This window comes from Limulus polyphemus, unplaced genomic scaffold, assembly GCF_000517525.1.
Source record: "Limulus polyphemus unplaced genomic scaffold, Limulus_polyphemus-2.1.2 Scaffold47, whole genome shotgun sequence".
Lineage (NCBI taxonomy): Eukaryota > Metazoa > Arthropoda > Merostomata > Xiphosura > Limulidae > Limulus > Limulus polyphemus.
The window spans coordinates 388,316-401,023 of NW_013665657.1; the positions used below are offsets into that span (position 1 = coordinate 388,316).

A 12,708-nucleotide genomic window follows, 5' to 3' on the forward strand; every position below is an offset into this window, starting at 1 on the left:
TACACTGCTAAGTTAGGGACGACTAGCGCAGATAGCCCTCGTGTAGCTTTGCGCGAAATTCAAAAACAAACAAACAAGTTGAGCGTAGTGATAAGTATTTTACAACAAAAAGCAGCTGTATCATTAATGTATTACCCAGTAACAGTTGATGTACAGATGTTCATGGTCGGCGGGGATAAACATTGTTATTGTATAACAAAACTATAGTTTTATTTGTTAATGTGTAGATTCATTCCCTTACAGACTACGAAGTTCTTTCATGTGAAGAGAAATTTAATTTGAAAATAAATCATTCAGTAAAATATGCACTGATAGAATCTATCCTGAGAGGTTTTAAAACATCACCTAGAAAAATTGAAATTGAATTCCAAACAGTCATGAAAAAATTGTTTTCCTAGTCATCACTTGTACATCTCGAGTGGAAATGGAAAGAAATACAAATCAATATTATCATATATATATATATATTAGGAAACACTGTTTTAATCTATTTTTTCTGAAACATTTTAAACAAATAATAGTTTAAACATCTAACAGTCCTCCCTGTCATGGTAAATATCGTGTACGATAACCTATGTCAAATTATTAACCTTGTTCAATCATTAAAAACTAATTACTAACTACTTTTACCCCACGTTTCTGCTGCTAATGTCATCGTAAGAAAATCCATTTTCTGTGTTTGTAGTGTACGAGGTTCGATCCTGGGTCTTGTTATTCACGCGAGTAGAACTTGAATGTTATTCAAGACTGGTATTCAGGTTTTTCTGACGTCAGTGCTAGGTTTACTGAGTGCGTTATCAGTTAGGTGGATGTAGAAGGCTTCTTTTATCTTTATCATTCAGTTAACTTAGATACCCCAGTAACTATGACAACGATTGATAACCGACCGCCACAATTTTACCCTATTTTATGTGATATTCCTTGTTTTACTGCTGTTCATGGTAGTTATAGTACTATATTAGAAAACAAAATGCTACCCCTCTTACCTATAAATTATAACTCTGTATTATAAGATGTTAAGAATTTACAAATCCAGTCCTTAAGAATTGTTAATGTACTTTCTAGACACCCTAATCCATTCTATTAAAATAATTACAACGCAATTCGTTATTCTAGAGGTTATGTAATTTTAATGTGCATGTACCTTAGATAAACATATATGACACAGTCGTATTAATGTAATCGGTATAAACCCCCATTGATTCAGGTAAAGTTTTATCACAAAACAAATTTAGATAACGGAACTGTTGTGTCGTCTAATCAAAACAAATGATATTCGAATTATTTTCAGTGGAGTCCCTTAGAAATACGTAAATAAGGAATAATGCTCGTTTTTAGGGATAACTGTACAGCTATTCACAACGTGCGAGAAACTAAAGGTTTATTATCTTCATCCAATTAGAATCAGCATTAGCATTTCGGGCAACTCCTAATTCAGAAAAGAGATGTTAACAAAATATCAGCTGTCCTAAAATAGATATAGAAACATAAGGTAACTTTGGTCAAACAAAGGGGTAACACGCGAAAATTTATACATACTCATTACAATACCTAATACTCTTACGTTTAATTGAGTACGTAGGAGAATATTTAACGTCGTTATTAATCTATTTACTAAATGGTGGACGTTTCTTTATTAACAGGAGTGAAAGAAATGATGTACGTGTATATATTCAGTTTTCATTTCAATTGGACTATCCTGGAAAAAATCCAGGATTTGCAATACTATTCGTCATATTTGCTTAAACGTCAATGTTAAAGCTTATCAATTTTGAGCTAAAAGAAAATAGCAGTATCTTCTGTATAGAAACGAAACCAAACTCCTATATAATGGCTGAAGTGCATATGTACTGTTTTATATGATTTAAACATATCGTCAGTTTTCAAAAACGTAGTGTTCCCTGTCGGTCATAATTGCTAGGTCTTCTGAAAAGTGAACATTCTGTGCTCATGTATCCACAAACAAAAGCATGGCAGTAATTTGGCTTAAAACTATTTGACCTTAAACTGAATGTTTAAGTGTCAAACCCAACAGGGGGTGTTTAGAAAAGTATTTCTATTCATGATTTAAAATTACATTGGTGGCTTAATGTGAAGAGCCATGGAGGAAGAAGATAAAAGAGAACGGTAGCTTTGAACAGCGGAGAGATGGTTTGACAACAAGCAAACAGCGGAGAGAAAACCACGGACAGTTAGAACAAAATCAACGGCCGATGTAGGACTTATGGTCCTGGTCCTTCATGGCGGCGGGGGATCTATAGTTCCAATGTTTAGAATTAGGTGTGGGGGAAACGGGAGAACCCCGGGAAAACCCACTTTCACTGGCTGGCGCCTAATAATTGCCGGCCAGTGCCCGATAAAGCTTTACTGATTATGTGAGGGGCTAATTAGTGACAAAAATGAAAGAGAGCTGCATGCTGAGGAGTTAATGTTTTAGAAAATCCTTCCTGGTGTACAAGCGGCTGACAGGCTGTTCTTGATATGGACTGTCATGAGATAGGCATTCGTCTTCACTGGACGAGGGGTGTCAGAAAAAGGAGAACTGGGTACTTGGTTCATCTGTAGAATTGTCTTTCATAAGTGAAGGGAAGGACGGGAACAGGCGTAGTTGTTGAAGGTTTGTTTGTTTGTTTTGAATTTCGCGCAAAGCTACACGAGAGCTATCTGCGCTAGCCGTCCCTAAGTGTAAGACTAGAGGGAAGGCAGCTAGTCATCACCACCCACCGCCAACTCTGAAAGAGCGAGCATGTTTGGTGTGACAGGGATGCGAATCCGCGACCCTCAGATTGCGAGTCGAGCGCCCTAACCACCTGGCCATGCCGGGCCAGTTGTTGAAGGACGCTTGACGGCGAGGAGTCTGAGTATAAGGCATTAGGCAAGTTTCACGAGGGGGTGGGGCAGGTCAATCTGGCTTGCGGGACGAGAAAGGATGATTTTTGAGGGAATCGAGAGTCTGGGTGTCTTTTTGTCTCTGTTAGGGTTTTGTCTATGTGGACTGGGTGGCGAAGGTGTAGGCAGTGGTTAGAGTAAAGGAGTCATGGGTTTCTGGAGCTTCTGTTAATTTGGCTAATTTGGAGGATTGGGTTGACTGGATAGTTAGAAAGGAAGAATAAATCAGGGTTGGTTTGCATGGTCGGTTACTGGTTGTGAAGGTTAGAAGGGGCTGGCTGGGACGGGGGAGGGGCCGATTACGACGTGGTTTTTCGGCTTTAAAGTGGAAGAAGTGGTACGAAACTCCGTTGTTGAGGATGATATCAGCAGTGTTTTTAGATTTCATGACGATTTTGACGAACTGTGTCGGTAAACCTGTGATTTTTGCGTGGATTCTATGGACAGGGTGGAGCTTAGTTTCATATTTTGTTTCTGTTGAGTTACGGATTTCTTCAGGAGGGGGGGTGTAGTGTAGATGCCTCTTAGGAATATCAAGAAGAGATTACTGTAGCTTCGAGGGGTGGTACATGTAACTGGTGGGACAGAGCTCTATGGCCTGTGTAGATAGTTACAGTCGGTTGCGGTAGAGGGCTGCATGAAAATACCACCTCTTCCTAAAATCCTGGTTTTGGTTGCGCCGAAAGATGCCCAAGGTATACATTCGTCGATGAAAGCTATTATTTAGCGCGGGAAGAAGTCGGTAGGTAATTCGGCGAGGTCCATGAGAAAGCAGTAGGGGACTTGGCTGACTTAAAGAACTTGGCTAAAGTTACGTCTTACTTGAAATGATCAATGCGAGATGTATCATTCGTAGACCAACCATCTATAAAGATATTAAACATAAAATAACTTTTTTATACTTATGAAATGTTCTGAGTGCGACGTGCAAGTTAGCAATGTAAGTAGCTGCTTTACGTCTCGTGTTTATCCCCCGAGTTAGACAGGACAAGTCAAAGAATGAAAGTAGCTGCTGTACGTCACGTGGTTATCCCCACCTCCCGAGTTAGACAGGACGAGTCAAACAATGTAAGTAGCTGCTATACGTCTCGTGTTTATCCCTCCCCCGAGTTAAACAAGACGAGTCAATCAATGTAAGCAGCTGCTGTGCGTCACGTGTTTATCCCTCTCCCCAAGTTAAATAAGACGAGGCAAACAATTTGACCAGCGGATGTACGTCTCGTACCCCCCCCCCCCCCCGAGTTAAACAAGACGAGGCAAACAATGTAACCAGCTGCTGTACGTCACATATTTGAACAAAGTTATGAGTTTGTGAAATAAAAGTTATGGTTCAACATTTACTTCTTTTAATTGTTTTACCATATGCTTCGCATCAGAAGTCACAGTCTGATCGTTAAATAGATTATATCATTTTTCTGTGTCGTAGAGAGTCCACGTCTTTTATTCCCGTAACTTTGGCTCTGCCATCATTACCAAATGTATCTGTTGTGATTCTACTCACAATGTATTGCAGAGAAAGATATTTTCTGAAATGGTTCCAATCGGGAAGAAAATGAAAGGAATTGTGATATTATTTTGTATCTTGTTGTTTTCTCGATAGTATATTTTGGTTGTGCTGTTAAATGGTGGAAACATCATCGACATCTTACACAGTAACTGCACTACACGGAGTGTTTTAGCCATCCCAGAAATCTTTTTATGCTTCCCCTCGTCTTCATATAACCCAAACACGATCATATGGTATTCATCTTGAAACCACTGCTGATATTAGAATGTCGCTTTCGTAATCACATAACATCTGTAGACATATTCAAGTAGTTTTAGGGTATCAACTGCGACTCTAGACAGTATATTTAATGCTCTCTGAAGGTGAAGACATCAGTTTTCTGTGCATTCTAATACACTTGTACATCAGTTACTATGATTGAACTTATGATTAGCTGTTTTTGAAACGATCATTAAAGCATACATGCTTAAAAAATGGCATCCAACTAATGAAGTTACTATAGAAATTCACGGTGATGTGAAATGGTTTAAATAGTAAATAAGGTTTCCTCTTTAATACACAAAAGTTCCTTCCTTTGATTTGTTATAAAGCTTATTTTTTAGGATGAGATGCAGTAAAACAATTTCTGTTGAAATATTTTTCAGGTCAAGACTTATAGTCAGTGGCTAACGTTAAGTAACCTCATCCAAAATATGACCAATTTACAATACAGTTATTCAGAAACACCCATATTTAAAATGACATCTTAAAAACGAATTGTCTTAGAGGAACTAACGTGAATCAAGGAAAGTTCTATTCTTAATATCATTTTCAACAATATGAGGTTGGTAATTTGGTTAAAATGAATAGAATTGTCTTAGCTTTATTTAGAGACAGGGCGAGAATGACAGAAAGTATATTTAATATATTTCACTCATAGTTTTCGAAACACTCTGTATCATGCATGTCTAAATTTTATAATGTATAATTCACAATGGTGCAATATTTTTCGCACTGGAATAAGTAATGTTAAGATAAAATCGTTTTAATTTTAAAATTTTCTTAATATCCACACGGTAGTTACAAACCAAAAATTAAACTCCAAGTAAATGAAGGTTTCTAAATAATGGTTATCTACCTGCGAAATCTCCTGTCATAAAGCCTCTTCATTCTTTAAAAAGTAATTTTTTTCTTCATTGAGAATATTATTCCGTCTGTTTTCTTTACTATTTTTTTATGTGGTAGACATCCAAGGTACAGCGGGGACTCCTTTTCGGATACAGGGGCAGGATGGAATTCTCCTGAAATGAGTAGAGGTTATTCCTACTTTTATGAAAGCAGAAAGAAGCGACAAGACCCCCAGATCCGAAAACCAAGGTCTTGGCATCCATCTCCTTACGGCTCAGATGATGAAGAGGATATATTGACAAGGGACGAGATTAGTAGAATCAAAGGAGAGCCAGTTGGAAGTCTTCCCTACGCAGAAGATACAGACAGACTTCGAAAGGAGCTTAGAAAGCTAGCAAGGAAACGAGAAACTTACGAGAGAACGAGTGAGTTCTTCTGAAAAGATCATAACATTTAAGAGAGGTTTGTTAACATACTGACAACTTACATTCAGCCAATATTCATTTCAATAATGTTTCATTGTATTATGTAATATCCATGCAATAACCATTGAGGAGTTAAGCATTATTTTTGCGTAGCGCTTTTATGTCATTGTGTGCAAGCTCTCAGAAAAGGAAAACACAACAGTTTGTTATTTAAAAATGTATGTTCAAACTATTTATTATATATTAACTGTTAAAAACTGAAGAATGTAAATCACATAGTATCTCTCAGGACAGAAATAATATTTAATTTTTCAAAGTATAATGTGTTTAGGAAACAACGTAAACTAAACACTGCCAGTCGTTTGAAGATTTAACTTATTTAAGCAAAACTCTTGCTTGTAAAAGGATTATTTAATGTTTTAGTTTTGTTTGTTTATTCTTGTCTCAGAGGATATATGTAAACATGAGAAAATAATACCTGTTTTTTCCATCATTAAAATGATGGATGTTGATGAAATTGAAACATTCAATTGATTTCCACGTACCATTCAGTTTCGGGGAACTATACTCTTCATTAATAACCTTGAATACAAACAGATCGAAGAAAAAAACGAGGGTCTTTTAATGGCGAATTGCATAGTATGTGTACAGTTTTTAGATTGAACTCTACTCGTAGCAACATAAGTAATAATTGAATCAATATCAAATAATTGGATGGATTAAGAAAAACAAAAAACATACTAGTCGCTTCTATTCAAGTATTTTTATTAGATTAAACTAAAGTTAAATTCTTACACCCGAGTGGTATTTTAGAAATGTTAAACACTTAGGGTGTAAGATAAAAATTCACCACGTATCCTAGAATGGATATGTTCGAATTACTTGCACAGAAAGGCCTGAAACATCAACACCAGCACTGGTTAATTAATTAATCGGTTTGCACATTTAGCCAACGATTTACTGTTCTGTTAATCCCACTATTACGTATAATGCTCAAAAGAGATAAGTTTTCCTATTGCTTCCTGTACTATTTACAATATTTTGTTTTTCACTGTCATTAATATAAGCACCTTGTTAATAGCAATTCTCAACTTTTCCTTATGCTTCTAAAGAAAATATACGCACATTACAGTCGACTAGAACATGTTTATGTCCTTTGTACAAGTTTCGGGTATTTCATTTGCTAGAGTACTTTTGATGTTGCTAATAATTTTAACAAATACTCTTCTATTAGAGTATTGATGAGCTTACGAAATTACTTTCCAAGTTAATTTCCTTGTGCTATTTTTACATTACTCGTTGGCTATCTTTAAGTTATTAGCTAGTTTTATCTTTTGTCTGATATGACATCTCAATCAGACTGATAACGTTTTTAACAAATCTTTCTTACTAGCAGTATATGATTTTCCAGGAAAAAAAAACAAATATCATAACAGCATCTCAAATACACGCCACTGCCGAAAGGTTTATCGCTAAACATTAAAGCTCATCAGGTCAGTTGGGCATGCAACATGTAAATCCGACGGAAAGCTATTTATATAAGTCTGGTTTGTTTTGAATTTCCCGCAAAGTTACACGAGGGCTATCTGCGCTAGTCGCTCCTAATTTAGCAGTGATATTCTAGGAGGAAGGCAGCTAGTCAACACCACCCACCGCCAATTCTTTAACTAACGAATAGTAGGATTGACCATCACTTTATAACACTCCAAAGACTGAAAAGGCGAGCATGTTCGGTGACCCACGATTGCGAGACAAGTACCGTAACCACATTTATATAAGTAATTTAAACATATTAAGTTTACTATATTTATTATTTTCATTGTGCCATCCTAACATTGCATGAATTTTCATTAGTAGTTAATTTCCTTATATTAGTTTGCGATTGGTTCCAAGTGCCTCAAAATATTGTTAGAAAAATGTAGAAATGCTCCCAATCTAATTGTACATCTGTTCAGGCAATTGGACAAGACAGACCATCCTCTACAACAAAAGCATACAAACACATTCGAAACACTGGCAACTCGCAGTTAATATTGAAAGGAAGAACGGTGGTATTTTAGTACCAACCCCATAGATATAGAACAATAAAAGAGGTACTTACTTTAAGCGTTTCGATTTATTTATACATGAGTTAAAGTCATCGGTCTTTCATAGCTGACGTTGATAACTACTATCCGTCGCCATGCCAGACAAGGCCTATTTTTCGAGCTGTTTGACTCTAAAATAACTTCCAAATCAAGATAAATCGTCGCATTTTTTAACCATGTCACTGCATACAATTTAATGAAACTCATTTTTAATTGTTTTTTATCCTTAAAAATACTGTATAATCACATATTCATTAAATTTGTAATAGCCCTTGACAATCGCGATCTTGCGAGGCTTGAGTGTTCTTTGTTGCAAACTTGCCTTAAAATGATTTTATTTGGTTGTTTTTAAACCTTGATTCTAATTGGCTCCATTATATGTGCGATTAGCTTCAAAATTCCTATTACATCCTGTAAGAGGACTCGGTTCCTCTTGGTTGCTTTCGTCGCAGATTGAGATAAACTGTACAAATAAAAAAAAAGGTCTAAAGGCACAACTGTTCTGTGCTTCACATCATGAGATGTCACGTCGATGAATGGTCTGTTCAGTGCTTTACATCACGAGATGTCACGTCGATGAGTGGCCTGTTCTGTGCTTTACAGCACGAGGTGTCACGTCGATGAATGGCCTCTTCTTATAGTCTTTCAATTTCAGGTCACTTGACGGACCACCAAATGCCCAGTTTTTATAAAAATGAACTGACGAATTGATTGATATTTATTTATATGAGTGAATTAGCCTTGTCACAGCAACAATATTTGTAGTGAAATTTGTAACTGGTTATACCATTTTTTTTACAGTCATTGTCATTTAACTTTTTATAAATAGTTTTCTCCTCAATGAATTTTGGGCATAGTATGGATGTTTAATTGTAAAGTCAATGATTACTATTTTCTTTACTTTCTTCGTTTTAGGTTGTAATGCTTCTTATCCTGGAGAAAGAATGATGCCATCTCGACGACGGGTACGAGATGCACGAAATAATTTAGGATACTTATATTCCCACAACTCTGACATGTATCATACAGGACCAACTTGGACTAAACATGATACGGGAAGTAGCAAGATAACTAGATCAGGCGATTATTTCAATGCCACAGTCCCTGCTAGCTATTCAAACCCATCCCTATCCAGGTACATGCTAATTCGGCTGAGTGTTATCCTAAATTCTGTTATCGTCCCTTATACTAAAACAGTGTGGAGTTATGTTTTTGAGTGTTATCATGATGCCATAATTCCAGCTAACTATTTAAAACATCTTTCTCCACGTATAGCTCATGCTGTTGACTATTATTATTATTATACTACAATTCCAGCTAACTAATTAATTAAAACATTTTTTTCCACATATAACTCATGCTGTTGAGTATTATTATTATACCACAGTTTCAGGTAACTACTTAAAACATTTTTCTCTACGTATAGCTAATATTGTTGAGTATTGTTATTATACCACAATTCTAGCTAACTACTTAATTAAAGCCCCCCAGTGGCACAGCGGTATGTCTGCGGGCTTACAACGCTAGAAGCCGGGTTTCGATACCCGGGGTGGGCAGAGCACAGATAACCCATTGTGTATCTTTGTGCTTAACTTCAAACAAACAAAACTTAATTAAAACATCTTTCTCCACGTATAGATCATGCTGTTGAGTATTATCAACTATAGCTCGCTACACTACAGTTCACATAAAAAGGTACAAGTAAGCAGTATTGTTTTGTACCACAATCGTAATTCATCAGCTTGTGTCTTTAAGCACAGATACAGAGTGTTTTGATAAACCACTATCCTAGTTAACTACACAACAGCTTACACACAGTAACCTCTATTTCCATGTATAAACTTAAAGCGTTAAGCTTGATAATCACAGTAACAAAAACTAGCAAAAATGAATTCAAATTTCATATTCTTTAATTACTGATTTTGACATTTATAAAGATTAATAATGAGAACTATGAACCTAGGTTTTGATGATCATTTTATTTTCGAGGTAAAGTATTTAATATTTTTGGACCTGCAGCAGTGAATGAAGAATTGACGTTAGCAGCTTCTAATTGGCCCTAAAGTCACGGCTGGCACATCTACTAATATCTAGCTTCATTATTTTCTTAAATAAAGGCAGTAATATTTAACTAGGATGAAAACTTTTATCTCATAAACGAACTCGACGAAAATATTGTCTTTGTAATCACGGTCAACTTCCATGCTAAGTCTGTTTGGCCTCTAATACAAAGCCATTCAGTAAAGGTATCACAAACGAACATTGAAGTGAAATATTACTAGAACAGATGTGTAAGTTGGTAAAAACCAAACCCATCCTGATTCTAACAGATGTGTAAGTTGATAAGAACCAACCTAATCCTGATTCTAACAGATGTGTAAGTTGATAAGGACCAACCTAATCCTGATTCTAACAGATGTGTAAGTTGATAAGGACCAACCTAATCCTGATTCTAACAGAGGAGTAAGTTGATAAGGACCAACCTAATCCTGATTCTAACAGATGTGTAAGTTGATAAGGACCAACCTAATCCTGATTCTAACAGATGTGTAAGTTGATAAGAACCAATCTAATCCTGATTCTAACAGATGTGTAAGTTGATAAGAACCAACCTAATCCTGATTCTAACAGAGGAGTAAGTTGATAAGAACCAAACCAATCCTGATTCTGGTATCTTAATTATGCTGAATTTACATTATCTTATTTATTATCACCAACAGGAAATATAAGGAGTTAGGTACGCCCATATGGTTTTTGGTTTATATTTTAATTGGATTAAAATAATTATTCAAAGAATTTTTTTACCACACAACACTAACGACGCATTACCCACTTTACAAAAATTATTACTTATATAAATAAGATTACATTTTCGTTTACTAGATATGGGTATGTTCGACAACCTGACGTACTTTATTACGGTAGCGAACCAACAAGCCCATTGGCCCGTTTTCAAGAAAGTACAGTCGAAGATAAAAGTATGTCTAGAGGATTATTAACTATCCCAACAACTACTGCTACTCCTTACAAAACTCGGCGCCAGAACCGATTACAAATAGAGTCCATCTTGGACTTCTCTCCTGCAACAACAGACTCTGAGACGCCACCAGATCACTCGGAAAATACGTCGGCTCCTCCTGGCATTGACTATTGTTCTCAAAATCTCTTGGAAGATTTCAACAGCACCAACATTGTTGCTCGTCGCTGTAAGTACTGTTGGATCTTTTTTCTAAGTAGAGAGGTTGTTGAAGTAAATTTTTCTTTATGTTTATGTAATCTAAGCCCATTACTGTAAGGTATGCTAGAGATGTAGCTTTTAGAAAAAAAATCCAACAGTACTTACAGGGACGAGCAACAATGTTTAATGTTTAAATGCATTCGCTTGTACGGAGAGAGGTTGTTAAAGTAAATTTTTCTTTATGTTTATGTAATCTAAGCCCATTACTGCGGGGTATGCTAGAGATGTAGCTTGTACAAGCGAATGCATTTAAACATTAAACCGATGACAAAAAACAAAATGAACAAATATATTAATTTCATACAGGTTTCAAACATTTATAATGTATAGAAAACCAAAGACTTTTGTCTTAAACATACATCGATATCTAACATGCCAACTACTGTTACCATTTAAGTAAATAAACAACCATTCATATAACTGTGTATTAAGGTACTGATATAAAACAAAAAACTAAATTATTTTCCGAAAATAAAACTTTTTTCATACCTAATCGTAGAACTACACAATACGATTTTTACTATTTTCAAAAATTTTGTTTATTTAATAATTTCTCCTTTTAATTTAAAAAAAAAATGACAAGGAAGAAACAAAAATATGTTGTTGTGTTTTTTTTAATTCAATCCACTCATATACAACATCTCTGCAATTGTCGCCCCCCAGTGGCACAGCGGAAAGCCTGCGGACTTATACTGCTAAAAACCGGGTTTCGATACCCGTGGTGGGCAGAGCACAGATAACTCTTTGTGTAGCTTTGTGCAATTGTTTCTTGGGGGGGGGCTAAAAGAGTATTGACTTTTTGCTAGTCTTCAGTTTGGATTTTTTACTATCACTAATCTAAGAAACCTTTATTTGAAATAAAGTTCTTTAAAATTCTTTCCCAGTTTTATAAATGTGTTTCTTATAGCGCAAACCTACATAATAGGGGCTCTGTCCAACACGAGGATTGGAACATCGGATTTTATCGTTGAAATCCGTAAACTTATCACTGATCCACTGAAACTTTTTATAAGTTCTACAATGTTTTTAAAAGTATGATTCAAAATTAATGTATCGCACAAGTAGCCCGATTGAATAAATCAAATAACTATTTTCATTTATTTTTGTGTGACACATGCGATGGGTATTACTGGTTCTTACTTCTCAGTTACCTACTTATAAATATAACTTAACACGTTAAACAATCTTTTTTAGTGTTGATGCCCGTAAATAGCCTGTACTGAATTTTTTACTGTAAAATAGATATGGTGACAATCATACTGATTGTGTAGATGAAATGGACATCATTATTTGCTGGTATAAAAAAAAAGAGAAAGTACTGTTGGTAGCATAAGATACATACGTATATCCTAATGTAAAAAGCGATATGTATATTAATGATTTCCATAGAAGATCATACGATAGTAAAATCACAAACACATAAGATAATATTCGCACATATAAACCACAAACAGT

At 35.6% G+C, this 12,708-nt stretch overlaps 1 protein-coding gene across 7 annotated transcripts in view; it reads left to right on the forward strand.

The window, feature by feature from the left end:
* LOC111086618 overlaps positions 1-12,708 on the forward strand; it is a 105,008-nt gene that overhangs the window by 66,343 nt on the left and 25,957 nt on the right. For all 7 annotated transcript variants that reach the window (XR_002611355.1, XR_002611356.1, XM_022390179.1 and 4 more), the window contains exons 7-9: positions 5,621-5,928; positions 8,931-9,150; positions 10,899-11,221. Coding sequence is in view for 5 of the 7 variants with exons in the window: in XM_022390179.1 (XP_022245887.1) it covers positions 5,621-5,928; positions 8,931-9,150; positions 10,899-11,221 (851 nt within the window). In the remaining 2 variants the exon portion in view is untranslated. The remainder of the gene's footprint in view (positions 1-5,620; positions 5,929-8,930; positions 9,151-10,898; positions 11,222-12,708) is intronic.